The 19,459-nt window shown below is 43.3% G+C and overlaps 1 protein-coding gene across 8 annotated transcripts in view; it reads left to right on the top strand.

The window, feature by feature from the left end:
- LOC139263044 (C-terminal-binding protein 1-like) overlaps nt 1-16,743 on the top strand; it is a 109,920-nt gene extending 93,177 nt beyond the window's left edge. For all 8 annotated transcript variants that reach the window (XM_070878548.1, XM_070878546.1, XM_070878552.1 and 5 more), the window contains 5 exons: nt 1,330-1,544; nt 5,017-5,147; nt 6,872-6,999; nt 9,021-9,138; nt 14,206-16,743. In XM_070878548.1, coding sequence (XP_070734649.1) covers nt 1,330-1,544; nt 5,017-5,147; nt 6,872-6,999; nt 9,021-9,138; nt 14,206-14,389 — 776 coding nt within the window. In that variant the 3' untranslated portion in view covers nt 14,390-16,743. The remainder of the gene's footprint in view (nt 1-1,329; nt 1,545-5,016; nt 5,148-6,871; nt 7,000-9,020; nt 9,139-14,205) is intronic.
- Nucleotides 16,744-19,459: the final 2,716 nt, after the last annotated feature.

Below are 19,459 nucleotides of genomic sequence, written 5' to 3' on the forward strand. Positions count from 1 at the left end.
GGATGCCGCGTTTCCGATGTTGTAACAGTGACTACAATTTAAGAGTCCTTCATTGGCTGCAACGCGCTTTGAGACATCCTGAGGTAGTGAAAGGCACTATATAAATGCAGGTCTTTTTTTTAAATCAGTCACATTTCCCCAGTTTGAGGTTAGATGTTTGCAATGTATTTTTAAGGTTAATATTTTCCATTTCCCACACAGGACATGCACATGGCTTTGTGAGTGAAATTGGTGCAGAATCATGAGAAGCTTTATGCGCTCTGCTCATTTTCACTAGGCTTTAAGTTGAGAATACACTTAAAGCTACTAGAGAAGGAAAACTTCTGTCCCAAGTCATCGATCTTTAAGAACTCTGCTCTCTCGCGTTTCAGCACCCAGTTCTACCCAGTTACTTTCTAAATAAACCTCTGTTTACATCAGCTCAGTCTCTGACTTGTGCTATCAGTTACTGGTTATAATCCCTTCTCCAGTGGTTCATGCTGATGTACATCATCCATAGGAGCACCCCCACCCCCCCCCCCCCAGTATTTTGCCTGAAAGGCCATTCTTCATATGAGCCAAGGAACTGGGCAGTGATGTCTATTCAACAGTGGAGGGCATCAGTAATAAGCCTGTGAACAAAACTCAAAATACTGCAGGTGCTGGAAATCCGTGAGCGAAAAAGGAAATGCTGGGGAGCAGTGAGCAGGCCAGACGGCATCTGGAGAGAACCGAAGAATTGATGTTTGTGTGCGGACTCTCTCAAAACTGGATGATATTACTGACCAGCATTTAAAAGAACAGAAAAAGGGGAAAAAACCCTCCCCACCCCCACGCAATAAATTGGGCCTGTAAAATGCTGAAGTGGAAATCAGATGATTTAATGGCAGATGTGATACTAGCATGAGATGATTGAAGGCATAATGTAAGAAATCAAAGACACATACGAGATGCAAAATGTGTGAATAGTTTAAAAGGGTGGGGGATAGGCAGGTAGAAACAGAAGCATGATAAACTGACTAGGCAGAGCAGGTTCCAGCAGCCCGGGAGTAGTCGAAGAAAACAGCAGTTAGACAGAAGGATGCAGACCACCTCAAACCAGGATGTTTTGACGTCCTGTTCTTGGCTACATACTCTGTCTCTGGCTGTGCTCACTGGATAGCGAGCAGGAACAATGGCCAAACCTACCCCGACTTCTGCCCCCAGCTGAGCTTGGCTAACTGCACACACCTGGAATTGATACTGGGACTATCTGCTCTGCATTTTCCCCACTTAGCCATCAAGGGTGAGCAGTATTTGTTTCTGATATAGACGGGTGAAAAAATGTCTCATGACCCCTTTCTCTTGCAGGTCGTGTTGGTCAGGCAGTGGCTTTGCGGGCAAAAACGTTTGGATTTAATGTGATTTTCTATGATCCGTACCTGCCTGATGGAGTGGAGAAGTCGCTTGGTCTCCAGAGAATAAGCACCTTACAGGATCTGCTGGTTCACAGTGACTGTGTGACCCTGCACTGCAGCCTGAACGAGCACAATCACCACCTCATCAATGATTTCACCATCAAACAGGTAGAGAGCGGGCAGGGTCTTGTGGGCTACTACATTAGTATGTCATTCAAAAAAAAAAAACCACTTAATTCATTGTGTGAAACCCTTGGAGATGCGTGAACTGTTTAAATGTAAGTGTGCTGTTAGTATGGTAGTACATCCTCCAAACTTGTTTTCTTAAACACACACAATCCCCAAATTTCCATAAATATATTAGAATAAATGTTAGCTTATGCTTCAGGGAAGGTTTTTATCATTCATTCTCGGGTTATAGATATCGCTGTCAAGGCCGGCATTTATTGTCCATCCCTCAGGGCCTTTCTTGAACCACTGAAAGAACAGTTTTATTTTTTGTAGTGGTTTGATACAACAGACTGCCTCACTAGACCACTTCAGAGGGCAGTTAAGAGTCAACCATGTTGGTGTGTGATTAGAGCCAGACCCGGTAAGGGTGGCAGGTTTCCTTCCCTAATGGATATTAGTGAACCATTTGTGCTTTTGCAACAACAACTTGTATTTATATAGCGCCTTTAATGTAGTAAAACATCCCAAGGCGCTTCACAGGAGTGTTAAGACATAAAAAATAAATTTGACACCGAGGCACATAAGATGATAGACGTTTGATCAAAGAGGTAGGCTTTAAGGAGCGTCTAAAAGGAGGATAGAGAGGCGGAGAGATATGGGAGGGAGTTCCAGAACTTGGGACCTCGGTAGCTGAAGGCATGACCGCCAATGGTTTGAGCAGTTGTTATCAGGGATGCTCAAGAGCAGGACATCTCGGGGTGTGGGGGGGGGTGATTTTGAAATCGAGGCGTTGCTTAACCGGGAGCCAACGTAGATCAGCGAGCACAGGGGTGATGGGTGAGCGGGACTTGGTGTGAGTTAGGTCACGAGCTGCTGAGTTTTTGATGATCTTAAGTTTACATAGGGTAGAATGTGGGAGGCCAGTCAGGAATGATCTGGAGTAGTCAAGTCTCGAGGTAACAAAGGCATGGATGATGAGCTGAGGCAGGGGCGGAGATGGGCAATGTTGTGGAGGTGGAAATGGGCAGTTTTAGTTATGCTGCGGATATGTGGCCGGAAGCTCATTTCAGGGTCAAATATGACACCAAAGTTGCGAACAGTCTGGTTCAGCCTCAGATGGATGCTAAGGAGAAGGATGGAATAGGTGGCTAGGGAATGCAGTTTGTGGCGGGGACCAAAGACGACTGGCTTCGGTTTTCCCAATATTTAATTGGAGAAACTTTCTGCTCATCCAGTACTGGATGTCGAATAAGCAGTCTTGACAATTTAGAGGCCGTGGAGGAGTCGAGAGAAGTGGTGGTGAGGTAGAGCTGGGTGTCGTCAGTGTACATGTGGAAACTGACTCCATGTATTCGGATGATGTCGCCAAGGGGCAGCATGTAAATAAGAAATGGGAGGGGGCCAAAGATAGATCCTTGGGGGACACCAGAGGTAACAATCCAGGAGTGGGAAGAGAATTAATTGCAGGTGATTTTCACACTATAATTTAGATAGATAAGAATGGAACCAGGTGAGTGCAGTACCACCCAGCTGGACGGTGGTGGAGAGGCATTGGAGGAGGGTGGAGTGGTCAACCATGTCAAAGGCTGCACACGGGTCAAGAAGGACAAGGAGGGATAGTTTACCGTTGTCAGTCACAAAGGATGTAATTTGTGACTTTGAGAACCATTTTGGTACTGTGGCAGGGGCGGAAATCGGATTGAAGGGATTCAAAGATGGAGTTCCGGGAAAAATGGGCATGGATTTGGGAGACGACAACATGTTCAAGGACTTTGGAGATGAAAGGGAGATTGGAGATGGGGGCGGTAGCTTGTAAGCACAGTGAGGTCAAGGGTTGTTTTTTTGAGGAGAGGGTTGATGGTGGCAGATCTGAGAGGGGGACAGTACCTGAGGAGAGGGATGTTAACCATGTCAGCTAACATGGGAGCAAGAAAAGGAAGTTGGGTGGTCAACAGTTTAGTGGGAATAGGGTCAAGAGAACAGGAAGTGGGTCTCATGGGCAAGATGAGTGTGAAGAGGTCAAGAGAGGTGATTGGAGAGAGATGCGAGTTCATGGCTAGGGTAGGGGGGAAACCTCGGAGGAAGTTTGGCTGGTTGGGATAGGGGAAGGAAGGGAACTGGCAGATGCAGCTGATTGGATCTTAACATTTGAGTCAAAGAAGTCCATCAACTCCTCGCATGTTGGAAGTGAGTGTGGTGGAGACAGGGAGAGGGGTTTAAGAAGGCGGTTAGCAGTAGAGAATAGTAGCTGGGGGTTATCTTTGCATTCCAGAATGATCCTGGAATAGTGAGTAGTTTTGGCAGACAAGAGGAAGAGCCGATAATGCTTTATGTGGTCCAGCCAGATCTGGCAGTGAGTGGCTAAACCAGTTGTCTGCCACACCCATTCAAGCCTGTGTCCCTTGGACTTGAGGGAACAAAGATGAGGGCCGTACCAGGGGGAACAGCCAGGGTGAGAGAGAGTAATGGTTTAATAGGGACTCGGGCATCAAAGGTGGTAGTGAGGGTGTGTTTGAGCAGATCGGTGGCTGCAGAAATGTCATGGACAATCTGACCGCTTTATGATCACTTTAACTTTAACTGATTTTTATTTTCAGATTTATTTTTAACTGAATTCAACTGCTTGAACTTCCATAGTGGAATTTGAATTCACATTTTCTGGCTTAAAGTCCATTAACATAACCGTTATATCTGTACTGAACGGAGACTTACACTGGCAACACTGTAATCTGATGCTCCCCAGTGCCTTAATTATTAGCTGAGCCGTACAGACTAAAGATCCCAGATTTCACCCCCTATCTGTACTGACTTACCTAACCTCGTGGAACAAGATGGCCATTTGTAAAGAGCTCTCTGCATTCAGTCTTCATGTCCATAATGCAACTTTGACCACGGGTGCCACATTCGCCATAAATATTTGTTAAAATAATGGGTCACAATAACTATTTTTTGTAATGTAATGGATTGTTGAAATCAACTAATTGAATACTCGAGGAATTGCCAATTCGCTAATTGAAAATTGGATAGATTGCAAAATCAACTAATTGAATAGAGATTAGATTATGCTGTGTAAACCGCTCCCTCTTGTTTCCAGTTAATTCTTTATAAGCGCAATCTCAATTTTATGAGGGGCATTAATTCTGTTTGGGTCACTCCTGGTGACATTAGCTGTCAGTTCAGATGATAACTGCTTGGTGTCGTTGAATGCATAAGAACTTTCACAGAAGTGGATTGATTGTAGTGTCTGGTTTATTGAGCAGTAATCTGTACATTACTGGAAAATCCTGCCTTTATTGTATGTTCCAGTGTGTTATTGTGTTTACCAGTTGGCTGATTGACTGACTGTACAGTCAGTTATTTCATTTTGTGTTAAATTAAATCAGATGTAAGCTAGTTCCATGAATTATCAGCGTGACGCTTCAGGTGTAATGCTTTGTTGCTGTTACTCATATCGTGAATCTGGTCTCAGATGCGTCAGGGCGCATTCCTGGTGAACACAGCACGAGGGGGACTGGTGGATGAGAAAGCATTGGCCCAGGCGCTGAAAGACGGACGGATACGAGGGGCAGCTTTAGATGTTCACGAATCAGAACCTTTCAGGTGAGGTAATGCAGGTGGGCTGACTTTCAAAAAGGGAGGGCAGGCGGGTTGGTCAAGTCAGGTTAGTATACATGTTTGTTTGGTTTTTTTGAATTGTATTAATTGTCTCTCGGTATTTGGTGGTGGCAGGGTGGAGGGGAAGTAAGGAAGGAAAGGGACAACATTGTTTTTCTCCCAGAATGTGTTCCTCTCACCCACCCGCCCCAGTGCCTCAGTGAGTAGCTGAGCCAGACAGACTGGCAAGATTCCAAGATTCCGTCCCTCATCTAACTGAGTTAACTAACCTCATCTGGAGCAGCACTGCAATTGGCCTTGTTACCACAGGGAGAAGGTGGGTTACCATTCACTGTTCAGCAATCTCTGCTGGAATTGCAAATGCAAATTTGGGTATGAACAGGTTCAGGTTCAGGTTCTTATAGTGCCCTACATGGTCAAATTGCCTGACGGTACTTCCTACCCCAGCTCGCACATGAGTCATAGCCACTGGACTGAGATACCGTGGTGCGTTTGGCGCTCGTGAAGTAGTACCCCAGCAGGGAGTTTGAACCTGCAGGAGAGACTGGGAAGGAAAATGTGCACAGATCATCGCTCAAAGAAACTAACCCAGCCAAGGAGATCTTCTGGAGAGAAAAGGTTTAAAGGAGAGTATGAACTTGTCCACAGAGTGCACTGTGCAGATACTGTACCAGTCAGCATAAAGAAAGGTGGTGTGTAATAGTGTTAACACAAGTGGCCTGCAAGAACAATGGTGTGTCCGTGCAGATCTGAACAGTCCATGATCATGATGATGTTTAACGGTATAAAGATGAGCAGTCTGAAAATGGTGTGTAGCAGTGTAACCATGAGTGGTTTGAGAGTGATGGTGTGTTTGAGTGTTAACATGCAGTCTTGTGTGTCTGAGTGAGGTATAGAAGCACTCTGCAGAAATGCCTGCTTAAAATGAGCTGCGTTTCCCTGTTAAAAATCAAATCTCTATCTATAATTGCCATCGAGTATTTTTTGGGAATTCATTTTTATATATATTTGAGAGCTTTGCTATTATATATGAACAAAAATAGTAACACTTTTTTCATTCATGTTTACTGTGAAAGAACTGCACTGGACTCTGCAGCAGTGTCAAGGTCTGTGTCTGACATTCCCTTTTATATCAAGCTCTCTCTTTCTGCCAGCCTTTGAGTGCTGAGCAAAACCCAGGCACTTCTCTACTGTGTAATGAACAAGAGTTTCAAATTGAGTGACTTACTAGAGGGTAGAACTGTACTCCAGCACTAGTTCCTGCCTTGAGGAGAGGAGTGAGGGAAGAAAACTCGGGGTTTCAAACTTGGCAGTTTTAAAACACTTGGCACTTGTTCTGATCAGAGAGGTTTTCGGTTTGAAATTTAGGATGTGTTAACCACAGCGACAGGCTGCTCTGGGTGAGAGCGGGCAATGGATTTGAGTTTCCATGAGGCGTCCCCTCCAGCTCTAAAGCTATATGCATGTCTAGTGAGAAATTGTGATTGTTACTGAAATAAAAACATAAAATTTGGGAAATACAAAGCAGGTCCATCAGCATCTGGAAAAAGAAAAAAAATGACGCATCGTGATCTGTGCCCCTAAAATATTGCCTGCCTTTTTTCTGTCCATGTAATGCTATTTTTCTCCATTTTCCAGAGTAATTTTTTTGTTTCATCTGATTTTCAGAATTCTATTTCTTTTTATAATTTATTCTCGATGTGTTCCAGCTTTAGTCAGGGACCCCTGAAGGATGCACCGAACCTTATCTGCACCCCACACACGGCATGGTACAGCGAACAGGCTTCGATTGAAGTGCGAGAGGAGGCGGCTCGAGAGATCCGCAGAGCTATCACAGGTACTGTGATCTTGTGTGAGGACATTTGTGCCTTCAGGAGGGGGAAAGAAAAATTGGGCGGGACAGTGAGGGGTCTAGAGTAACTGCTGCTATGTGTTTGGGTACTACCTGAATTAATAAAGTCTGTTTTCAATATGTTTGTGTCAGGATTTTGTAATATTTCTCAATCACTTTTGTTCCGCCATTCAACAAAGTACTTGCCCTGCCACAAGAGGACAGTAGTGTGCTTTGCTGTCAGGATACAAAGTGTACTTGTGCCATCCTGTGGTAAAAAAGGAACATAGCACAAGCTTCATCAAATGTCTGCTCTTGCAGTACAGAAAGGCAATGATGTATCTCCTCACCTCAAAGCTTTTCAGGCCACTTGGAAATTTTAAAACTGCAGTAGCAGGTGGCTGACATTGTCGCATCTTATGTTGAAAACCTGCTGCATTTATTAGTCAACAGTTTTTATTGGAATTCCTCAGCCCAGTATTATAAAGGTGTTACACCATTAAAACTGCAGATCAGGGAAATTCATCTAAGTACATAAGTTACAATGTTACATCATGTGATTTCAACCCTTAAACCTACATAAGTGTGAAGTATACTGCAGAAACTTACAAGATCTGATGTGTGCAATTTGATAGAAACAAAAGAAATAGGAACAGGAGTAGGCCATACGGCCCCTCGAGCCTGCTCCGCCATTCAATAAGATCATGGCTGATCTGATCATGGACTTGGCTCTACTTCCCTGCCTGCTCCCCATAACCCCTTATCCCCTTATCAATTAAAAAACCATCTATTTCTGTCTTAAATGTATTCAATGTCCCAGCTTCCACAGCTCTGTCAGCGAATTTCACAGATTCATAACCCTCAGAAGAAATTTCTCCTTCATCTGTTTTAAATGGGCGGCCCCTTATTCTAAGATTATGCCCTCTAGTTCGAGTCTCCCCTATCGGTGGAAACATCCTCTGCATCCACCCTGTCAAGTCCCCTCATAATTTTATACGTTTCGATAAGTTCACCTCTCATTCTTCTGAATTCCAATGAGTAGAGGCCCAACCTCCTCAACCTTTCCTCATAAGTCAACCCCTTCATCCCCGGAATCAACCTAGTGAACCTTCTCTGAACTGCCTCCAAAGCAAGTATATCCTTTCGAGAATATGGAAACCAAAACTGCACGCAGTATTCCAGGTGTGGCCTCACCAATACCCTGCAGCTGTAGTAAGACTTCCCTGCTTTTATACTCCATCCCCATTGCAATAAAGGCCAAGATACCATTGGCCTTCCTGATCACTTGCTGTACCTGCATACTATCCTTTTGTGTTTCATGCACAAGTACCCCCAGGTCCTGCTGTACTAAGGCACTTTGCAATCTTTCTCCATTTAAATAATAACTTTGATTTTGATTTTTTTTTTCTGCCAAAGTGCATGACCTCACACTTTTCAACATTATACTCCATCTGCCAAATTTTTGCCCATTCATTTAGCCTGTCTATGTCCTTTTGCAGATTTTACATTCTTGTAACAAATCTCTCAGCTTTTGGAGCTCTCACACAGACTTACGGTTTAGTTATTACAACAATGCTATAAATTATTGTATGCTGCTATGTGTTTTTCTGATCTTTCATTTCTATTAGGTCTGAATGTGTAATCCTGGGTGAATATAATTGGAATGGACAACAAAAATATTGAATGGGTGATAAAAAGTGGTAGGGAGAATGTTAAATTCAATAGAAGAAATGATCCAAGCTGGTCTTTCCCTCTCCTCTTTCTCCCCCTCCCCCAAACCCCCTCCGAGATGAGAACTGTACATCATCCCCTATCTGAGAGGGAACAGGTGAGCAGGCCTCTGCCTGAATTGTATTCATGTGCTTCAGAATGGTCTATAGGAGTAGCCACAGGTGGCTGTCCCCCTCGTGGGGGTGAACCTGCGTCCTATTGACAGCACCTCAGAGCTCCGCAAGTTAGATGATGTATTTGCCTAGAAACTGACTTGACTGCTGTTGTATTTGTTGTTTTTCACTCCTTCTCCAAAGGCCGCATTCCAGATACCTTGAAAAACTGTGTGAACAAAGAGTATCTGGCAGCAGCTGCTCAGTGGACTGGCATCGACCCTGTAGCTGTACATCCCGAGCTAAATGGAGCTGCTTACAGGTAGGAAAGGGACCAGATTGTGTGTTCCTAATGAGACAACTGGCTGCAAGTGCTCACTGCTCTGAAGCCTGGGTAGATCTACTGAACTGCTATAGATGCTGTCTATCTGTCTTCATTTGAGAAAACAACAATCACAGCATGCAGTTATATATCGCTTTTAACGTAGAAAAAAATTGCAGAGGCCTTTCTCGGGCTTAGTCGCTCAAAAATGCTAAACCAAAGAAAAAGGGGTGACAAAAGCTTGGTCAGAGAGGTTGAGGGAGAGAGCATAGTGGGTCCTCCATTTGTGTTTAGCATTTTATGTAATTTCAGATCATGTTACATAATTACAGTTCTCTATCTTGAGTATCATGAGCATGGGACTGTGTATATCCCAGAGGGTGATCTTGCTCATTATTGTGAAAACTGAGATATAAAACCTGTAACATAAACTCTGTTACGGGTTTCCTTACAATCTTATTCTACTGACAAAAACATTAAAGATTTATTTCTGCATTGATTTCTATTCTACACCACAGCACTGGGTTACATAAGAACAGGTTTAGGCCATTCAGCTCCTCAAGTCTGTTCTGCCATTGATGCCATTGAATTATAACATGGCTAATCTGTACCTCAGCTCCATTTACCTACCTTGCTCCATGTCCCTTGATATCTTTACTTCACAAAACTCTATTGATCTCAGTCTTGACCCAGCATCAACAACTTCCAGATTTCCATTACCCTTTCCTTTTTGTAGGAAAGGATTAGGATGTTTACCTGGGGAACCTGTCAAACGCTCTAAACCAATGTTACATTATTTAACTGGAAAACCTGTTACATTCCACAACACTGGCTTAGAGCGTTTAACTGGGAGACCTGAAATATTGCAGTACTAGTTGTCCATGTCAAAAGAATTAGTCTCGGTCCCAACATAAAAATGTATGAAAAAGGACCGTTGAAAATCAGTTGATCACTCGAGCCTGTGCCATCCCAACATGATCTAATTTCTGCACATCATCATCCCGATCCTGTGTGTGTAGCCCCACAATCTTCTGGGAAATTCCTTTCTGACCCCCACATAGGTCGTCAAGCAAGTTCCAGAAGATCACTGTGGCTAGATTGTTCTGTGTATATATCTTGCCCATTTTCACAAATTCATCCAGCACCCTTTTGAATGCTTGCAGCACTCGCTACACGTCAGCAACTTGTTCCAGAGTTATTCCTCGTGTTGCCTCTAGTTCTTTTGCCAATTAAGCTTAAATCTCTGTCCTCTGGTTACCAACCCTTCAGTTGGAATCAGTTTCTCCTTATTTACTCTATCAAAATCCTTCATGGTTTTGAATACTTATCAAATCTCCTCCTTAACCTTCTCTGCTCTAAAGAGTATAATCCCAGCTTCTCTAGTCTCTCCACATAAATTATTTCCCTCATCCCTGGTATAATTCAGGTAAATCTCCTCTACACCCTCTCCAAGGCCTTGACATCCTTCCTAAACTGTGGTGCCCAGAATTGAACCCAATCCAACTGGGGCCCAAGCAGTATTTTATAAAGGTTAAGCATAACTAACTTGCTTTTGTACCTCTATTTTAAAAAGCCAAGGAGCCTGTCTGCCTTTTTAACTACCTTCACAACTTTTCCTGCCATCTTCAAAGATTTGTGTCTGTTCCTATCCTCCTCACTGTTTATTACATTTGAGTATCATGTAATCTTGAACTTTGATATATACCCAAGTTCAGATCATTAATATACATCAAAAAGAGCAGTGGCCCTAATACCAATCCCTGGAGGACAACACTGTGTAATTCTTTCTAGTCTGAAAAACCACCGTTCACCGCTATTTTCTGATTTCTGTCCCTTAGCCAATTTCGGATCACTGCCCCTTTAATCCCATGGGCTTCAATTTTGCTAACCAGTTTATTATGTGGTACTTTATCAAGTGCCTTTTGAAAGTCCATAAACACAGTAACAGACTTCAGTAGGACATACAGACTGGTGAAATGGACACGTGGCAGATGAAATTTAACGCAGAGAAGTGTGAAGTGATTTATTTTGGTAGGAAGAATGAGAGGCAATATAAACTAAATGGTACAATTTTAAAAGGGGTGCAGGAACAGAGCAACCTGGGAGTGTACGTACACAAGTCTTTGATGGCAGGAAAAGTTGTGAAGGCTGTTTTTAAAAAAAAAAAAGGCATCAACAGCACTACCCTCTGTTATTTCATCAAAGAACTCAAGTTAGTCAAACGCTATTTGTCTTTAACAATCCATGCTGGTTTTCATTTTATTCATTTTTCTAAATGCCAATTAATTTTGTCCCGATTTAAAAGTTTCTCCATCACCGCTGTCAGTCTGACTGGCCTGTAGATGCTGCATTTATCCTCCTTTTTTGAACAGGGGTATAAAATTTGCAATACTCTGGCACCACTCCCACATCTAAGGAGGATTAAAAGATGGTGGCCAGAGCCTCTGCAATTTCCACCCTTGCTTTCTACAGCAGCCGGGGATGCTTCCCATCTGGACCGGGTGATTTTTCAACGTTGCATGCTGCCAACCTTTTAAATAGCTCCTCTTTATCTATTTTTATCCTATCCAATTTCTCTTACCATCTTCTCATGTAATGGTCCTCTTATGAACCTTTTTCCAAGATTTTATATCCCCACTGTGAAGAGACCAAAACTGGACATACTATTCCTTCTCGCATCTAGAATGCTATTTCCCGTTTCGTATAGCCTTGTCCTGACAATACATTCGAATACCCTGCTTGATTTTATAATTACGTTACAGAAGTCATCATGCACCTTCAATGACTGGTGCACTAAAGCCCCTTAGCGGCCTTGAGCATACAACCCTGCATTGTATATACATGCTTTGAGTTGCCCCAACCAATTGAAGAATGTTACATTTACATGATTTGAGCCATTCCCCCATTGCAGTTAGATCCATCTGCAATCTTTTTTTTGTCCATCCATGACACCCACTTGTATCTTTGTTATCCACAAACTTGGAGATAGCTCCCTCCAGTGCCTACAGCCAGATCATTGATAATGATGGTGAAGAGTAATGCCCCTAACACTGATCCCTGCGGGACTCCACTCGTGGCCGGCCACATGTGGAACTACGACCAGTTTCTTTAAGTATCCTCAGTTGATTGCAGCCCGAGCCAGCAGTCCAATCTGTTTTTGAGCTCCCTAATTCTAAGCAGGATTTTATTTGCATGGGAACTGTGCTCTGTGAGCCACATGCTCATGTATTTAATCACTAACTGGGATCTGGGTCTGTTCCATGGATTAGAGGCCCACGTGGTGCTGATATTTAAAAAATGGCAAATCAGAACCAGAAAACCACAGGCCCATTAGTTTGAGCTTGGTTGTAGGCAAGGTCGCTTAAACCTGCATATACAAAATATAGAAACATAGAAAATAGGTGCAGGAGTAGGCCATTCGTCCCTTTGAGCCTGCACCAATCTATATATAGGTTTGCTTTGGCCTAACTTGTCTTTAGTCATGACCAGTTAGCCAATTTTGTTTCATTTTACCATGTGCCCTTCTTTTAACCCTGAGACATGCACTGCTTTGTTTTGTATACAGGTGATCGTGAAAGCATTCCATTTATCTTCAGCATTATTATAATCCATGTCCAGTCAATCTTCTTCAAGCCATTTGCCATCTTTGCAAAGTTAGCCCTTTTAAAATCTGGTACAAATAATGTTTTCAGCAGCCTTGGTTTGGCTGATCAACTTAAATCTAATATTATGGTCATTTGTCCAGGGGTTTTCCCTGCGTAGAGTTCTAATCCTGTATCAGGGTGATTGTAAATCCAGTACCCAATTACCCCTAGCTTCCTCACTAACCTACTGTGAAAGGAAGTAATTGTTTATCATATCTATAAATCTTTCAACAAGACCATTGATTAGCCAGGAAATTAAAATCTCCCATTACTCTGACATTTCCCACTTCAGTTGCCCTTGTAATTTGTGCCCAGGGTACCTCATCTTGGTTGGCATATCGGATGGGAGTTGGGTTAAAGCTTCACACTAACGCTGGTCCTTTAGCATGAGATCACAGCATTGTGTGGGTGTCATCCATGCAACACAGGAAACAACGCATTCTCTCCAGCGAAGAGTTGAGTATCTCTGATGCTGAAAGTGGGTGAGCATTCCACTTTCCAGAACTTGAATCCCTCAGCTTAAGCAGAGAAGTACACTATAGAAGTTACTACCACAGTCACTGTGTCTGCATGCACCAGCCTGAGAGCCATCAAGGCCTTTGGCATTGTTGTTCTGTAGCTGGCTTCTAGGACTCTGCTTTTCAGGGGAAAGTACCAGGTTTCTGCTCTGGGCACCGGGGCTCCAACTGGTGCTTTCCCACGGCCCTCCTAGTTTCCTTAACTCCTAACCCTCCTGTCACAAAGGAACTCTTGCTGAAGTACAGCTCTGTGGTTGTCCACCTGTACTTTGACCAAGAAGCCACTCTACACGTGGACATTTGGATCGTGCACTTCAGCAGAGTATTCAGTCATGTTGCTGCTAAACTATTTTTGTCCTCGACATCCTCACACTTTCCAGGGGCAATGAGGAATGGAAAGCTTGATGATTGAATGATTAGTCAAGTGTTACTGAGTTATAGTGCTACTGACATGTCCTTTTCTGAAATCAGCTAGCTCAGCACAGATTGAACAGTAGTAGGGCATTCTGCCTATTGAATCTCCTGTCATTTTCTTAGCCATGGCATCTCTTATCCTAATTCAGTTCTCTTCCCACCTTTCTCCATATCTTTTGCTTCTTCCCAGACCAATTTTTAATGATCCTTTAAAATCCAATTGATGCTGCCTTGAATGCAGCTTTGGGGACTGTCTGTTCCACATTCTCTCATCCCTTATGAAGACATTTTCCTTGAATTTGGCTTGATTTCTAATTTTCAGATGTGCCCTTGAGCCTGTGCATACTGCTTAATGACTGCAGCTATCCAGCGAGCCATCCCGAGTGGGGCTTATGGCACTCCACCTTTTGAATAACACAGTTCTGTTGCTGAGCTCAGCTCCTTTGTGCTTGGGTGGTTCTTTTGCTTCATGGTTGTTTCATTCATTGCAGGTTCCCAAGTGGAGTGGTCGGGGTAACGGCAGCAGGCATCCCAGCAGCAGCAGTCGAAGGAATCGTAGCGGGTGCCATCCCCATGCAGCACGGGATGCCTCCAGTAGCCCACCCTTCGCACACGCCATCCCCAGGCCAGACAGCCAAATCGGAACCCGACAGAGATATCCCAGCTGACCAATAGCAGCTCTCGAGAGAAGACAAGAAATGGCATTCCTCACCTTTTGACCTTTAACCTTCCGTCAGGAAGCAGCCCTAAAGTTCACAGCAAAAAAAAAACTGGGACTACAAAGTGTAGTTAATGCAGTTAAACAGAAGCAAAGCGTGGAGTCTTACTGCATTTCCAATTGACGTCTGTAATTCTGTGACCTTGTATGAAAAGGAAAAAAAACCTTGTAGTACCTCAAGTCAGCCATGAATGTACTCTGTCTGTGTACAGTTTTGTAGAAGCCACAGATTTGTTTAGCTGTGAATATACTTTTTAAAAAGAAAAAGTGAAAATATACAATACTTCCTACTTTTGCATATGGAGATGCTTTGTCAGTGCACAAGATTCTCAGGCGAAAAAAAATAACTTCATGATTTTATTGTCTTAGTTTACTTGGTGACTTGCGCCAAGTCCCTTCAGAGTCTTTGTTACGGCGGCTGTAGAGGTTCAGGGAGCCCCACTCGGGTAGCTGCTGTTCTCCCAGTTACAGTATCTGGTGGAAGATGCATCAAATCTGAGGACAGAAACTATACTCTGCTTTCTCCCCGCCTCCCCCGACCAGATTTTTTTTTTAAAACACTTGTATAATGCAGCTGATATGGTCATAGTCCAATCTGAGAGTGACTCAATAGAATAGGGTTAATACCTACCTACTCCTCTTTCCAATTAAAAAGAGGATCATGGGGCAGTCGATTCTGGCTAGTTCCCTCCCCCATCGTCAATTCTGTCTTTCCTTCTGCCAACTTATTCATACCTTGCCATTCCTTTTCCCTCTTTCCCCTCCCTCCACCCATCCCAAAGAAAAAGATGCAATCACTGTGGACTAGAAATAGATTTTATTTAATAAGCAGCTTTGATTTGGCTTGTTGCATGGAGCACTACAGTAGTATGTGTGGATTAAGTGACTCCTCTGGAATTGAAGGGTTGGCCTTTCTGCTTTATATCTCAATTTATTTTAAAAAAAAGACCGATGAGCTTGATTAAAACTCGTTTTCAAGAGTCTGCTTCTGTAAGCATTAAATCTGTTGGCACTCACTAACGTAGCAATAGAACTTTGCATCAAGTGTGCCTGAAGGGACTTGAAGCGACTGTATTATCTTTACACCATGAATTTTCACGAAATACCTTTTAACATTAAAGGAAAAAACACAAGGTTATTTTTTTTTCTTCCGTTTAGAATGAGAATTTATAATGTCAGTTGTAATGTGAAGTAAAAACCAGATTAGGAATTCAACCTGAATCATTTTGTTGTGCTGTTACGGCCATTGATACTGTGAGTCCCAGCATCCGATTGCTGAATATGTTTTTAATCTCACACCCTCTTGCTCCTTGATCATTTTTTTGTTAGAAACAATCATGTTTGTGGCTGTAATCATTGGTATGAAATATTTTAATAAAACCAACAACAAAAAGAAAAAACTCTTGACAACTTTCCAGGCCAATTACTGTTGTTTAAAGTGTGAATCTGGCAGTAATTTTAATTATGATCTGGGAAAGAAAAAGGTGAAAATCTTGTCAGGATTTATGTATATATATAAAAAAAAAAAATTAATTTTTAAACTCAGTTATGTGTCCTAGAACATGCGTCCTGGAATGCATTGCCTGACTGGATAGTGGAACCAGATTCAATAGTAACTTTCAAAAGGGAATTGGATATATAGTTTAAAAATGAATAGGGTTATGGAGAAAAAGCAGGAGATTGGGACTAATTGAATAGCTCTTTGAAAGAGCCGGCACAGCACAATAGGTCAAATGGCGTCGTTCTGTGCTATATGATTCCAACAAGAATTTTTTGGGTATGGGAAAAGATTATTTTGATCATAAAGGCTGCGTCTTTTTAATCTCGAACCCACTCCGATTCTTTTTTAACGTTCTCTTTCTTTTTGTCTTTGCTTTTCTTCTTTCCCTCCACCCCACCTCCTCAGTACTACCTTTGGGTAGGGAAGTGTTTATATTGCAGAGCCCGAGATGAAGTGATCTCTTTGCCGTAGCCCTAAAGTTGGGAGTACAAAGAATCCAATACATGCTCTAATTCCTGAACTCTCGATCTGTAAGTGAAATGCCCACCAGATGGGGGTTTGGGGATTTTGCCTGTGAAACACCAGCCCCCTTTGTGCAGTGTAAATGCTGTCTACAGGAGTTCAGGCCTCTGGCTGAAATGTCCATTTACACTGAGGCTGGGAGCATGAGTTGAAAAGCAGCAGAATAGCGAACAGACTGAGAGTGACCTTGGAATACTTGTATAAGGTGATTCTCTATGTCTGCATATAACCAAGATCTGGGTAATTGATTTGAACTTGCTTCCCAGAATATATATTTTAAAAAGAAAATACCTTTTTTTGTTGTCTGCTTTCATTCCCTCTTGAAGATGCTGACTTGTGCATGTGGATGGCTGAATGCCACTGGCCACACAAGTACCTCACCAAAGTGGCTGATTTTCATGCGTCAACCTTGATGTTGGGTGTTTGCAGGTTGTTTGATTTGGTGGGAGGGGGAGATTCAGAGCTGATACTGACCCAGCCTTCACCTAATTTCCACATTGTGCAGAAGCCAGGGATCATGACTGGGTCATACTTTTAGTTTCAGTCATGATCATCTGTCCAATTATGGATTCCTTACTGACGACTGTCTTTCTCCCCCCTGCAAAAGCTATGATCAACTAACTCAGCACAGCGTGCAAATCAAATTCAGTCACACGGACACTTGATGGTGCGTTTGCCCTACAAACTAACTGGGAGCTTGCAGAGATAGATTCAGTGACAGGATGACTATATATGGAGTGACCATCTTTTGTTGAATATATGCCAGTTATTTTGCCATCTTCAATTTTCTCATGCTAAGGTTAAGGTCGGACCTCACAGCACTAGAATTTTATGCATATACTCAATGTTTCCAATGATTCTGCTATTGGGGGTTGCCCAAAATCGGCGATTCGTCTCACGAGCGCTGCCACTAGCACTTTAAATTTCCTGCCACAGTGCACCCTCCCTGCCCTGATGTCACTGGCTGCTTGGGGGTGGGAGAGATAGAGACTGGGTGCTTGGGAGATTGGGGATGGGGAATCAAGGGATGGGAGGTTGGGAGAGAGAAGGGGTCAGGGGATTGGGGCTCAAGCAGAAGAGGAGGGGGGCCTGATGGCCAGCATTTCTTGCAGAGCTGGGAGCAGCAACGTGCTGAGTGGAAGTGACAGAGAGGAGGAGCTAGTAAAGGGGTACGTGAAACCTGGGGACCTTACTGGATAAATATGAAAGATTGTTTCCACTGGTGATCAAATGGGGAACAAAGAAATGGAAAGCAAGGATTCATACTGGCAAAAGTAAGAGGAAACAGGGCTATTAGACTCTGGGATAGAAACATAGAAAATAGGTGCAGGAGTAGGCCATTCGGCCCTTCAAGCCTGCACCACCATTCAATATGATCATGGCTGATCATTTTTGCAACTTTAGTACCCCATTCCTGCTTCCTCTCCATACCCCTTGATCCCTTTACCTGTAAGGGCCACATCTAACTCCATTTTGAATATATCTAACGAACTGGCCTCAACAACTTTCTGTGGTAGATACTCTGAGTGAAGAAGTTTCTCCTCATCTCTGTCCTAAATGGCTTACCCCTTAACCTTAGACAATGACCCCCTGGTTCTGGACTTCCCCAACATCGGGAACATTCTTCCTGCATCTAACCTGTCCAATCCTGTCAGAATTTTATGTTTCTGTGAGATCCCCTCTCATTCTTCTAAATTCCAGTGAATATAAGCCTAGTTGATCCAGTCTTTCTTCTTATGTCAGTCCTGCCATCTCGGGAATCAGTCTGGTGAACCTTCACTGCATTCCCTCAATAGCAAGAATGTCCTTCCTCAGATTAGGAGACCAAAACTGTACATAATATTCAAGATGTGGCCTCACCAAGCCCTGTACAACTGCAGTAAGACCTCCCTGCTCCTATACTCAAATCATCTTGCTATGAAGGCCAACATGCCATTTGCCACCTTCACTGCCTGCTGTACCTGCATGCCAACTTTCAATGACTGATGTACCATGACACCCAGGTCTCGTTGTACCTCCCCTTTTCCTAATCTGTCACCATTCAGATAATATTCTGCCTTCATGTTTTTGCTACCAAAGTGGATAACCTCACATTTATCCACATTATACTTCCATCTGCCATGCATTTGCCCACTCACCTAACCTGTCCAAGTCACCCTGCAGCCTCTTAGCATCCTCCTTACAGCTCACATTGCCATCCCAGCTTAGTGTCATCTGCAAACTTGGAGCTATTACATTCAATTCCTTCGTCTAAATCATTAATGTATATTGTAAATAGATGGGGTCCTAGCACTGAACCTTGCGGTACCCCTCTAGTCACTGCCTGCCATTCTGAAAAGGACCCGTTTATTCCCACTCTTTGCTTCCTGTCTGCCAACCAGTTTTCTCTCCATGTCAATACATTACCCTTAATACCATGTGCTTTAATTTTGCACACTAATCTCGTGTGGGACCTTGTCAAGAGCCTTTTGAAAGTCCAAATACACCACATCCACTCGAACCTTCACCACATGTGGTTATTGAGGTTGATACTTAAGAGGGAAGGGGATAAATATTTGAAAAGGAGGAATATAAAAGGATCTGGGGGGAATTGAGTTACAGGAAAGAGCAGCAGCTCCAGGAGCCAAATGGTGCTGCAATTTCTCTGAAAATTATTGAGATTGAGACTGAGCCCAGGGACTGGTTTAGAAATGTTGGTGCTGAGCTGAGTTTAGGGCGATGTGTCCCAAACACTGAGTCTTCTGCCCTTTGTGCGATCTCTGGGTTTGGTTCAGTTCAGTCTGTACTGCCCGAATGTGTGAAGTCCAAGCACAGGTCGGACCTGGCTGAGGTTCCCAGCTCAGAGTTGTCACCTTTACATGGAACCGAAGTCCAAACCAATGTTCCCTATAGGGCTGCGTGGCCCATTCAAAATACTGTGCATGCGCGGTTTGTGGATTGAACAGCCAGTTGCACGGGATCCTTGGAGCACTCTGCAGCTACACAGCTTAAAGTGAACATTGGA

Source organism: Pristiophorus japonicus, chromosome 4 (genome assembly GCF_044704955.1).
Source record: "Pristiophorus japonicus isolate sPriJap1 chromosome 4, sPriJap1.hap1, whole genome shotgun sequence".
Lineage (NCBI taxonomy): Eukaryota > Metazoa > Chordata > Chondrichthyes > Pristiophoridae > Pristiophorus > Pristiophorus japonicus.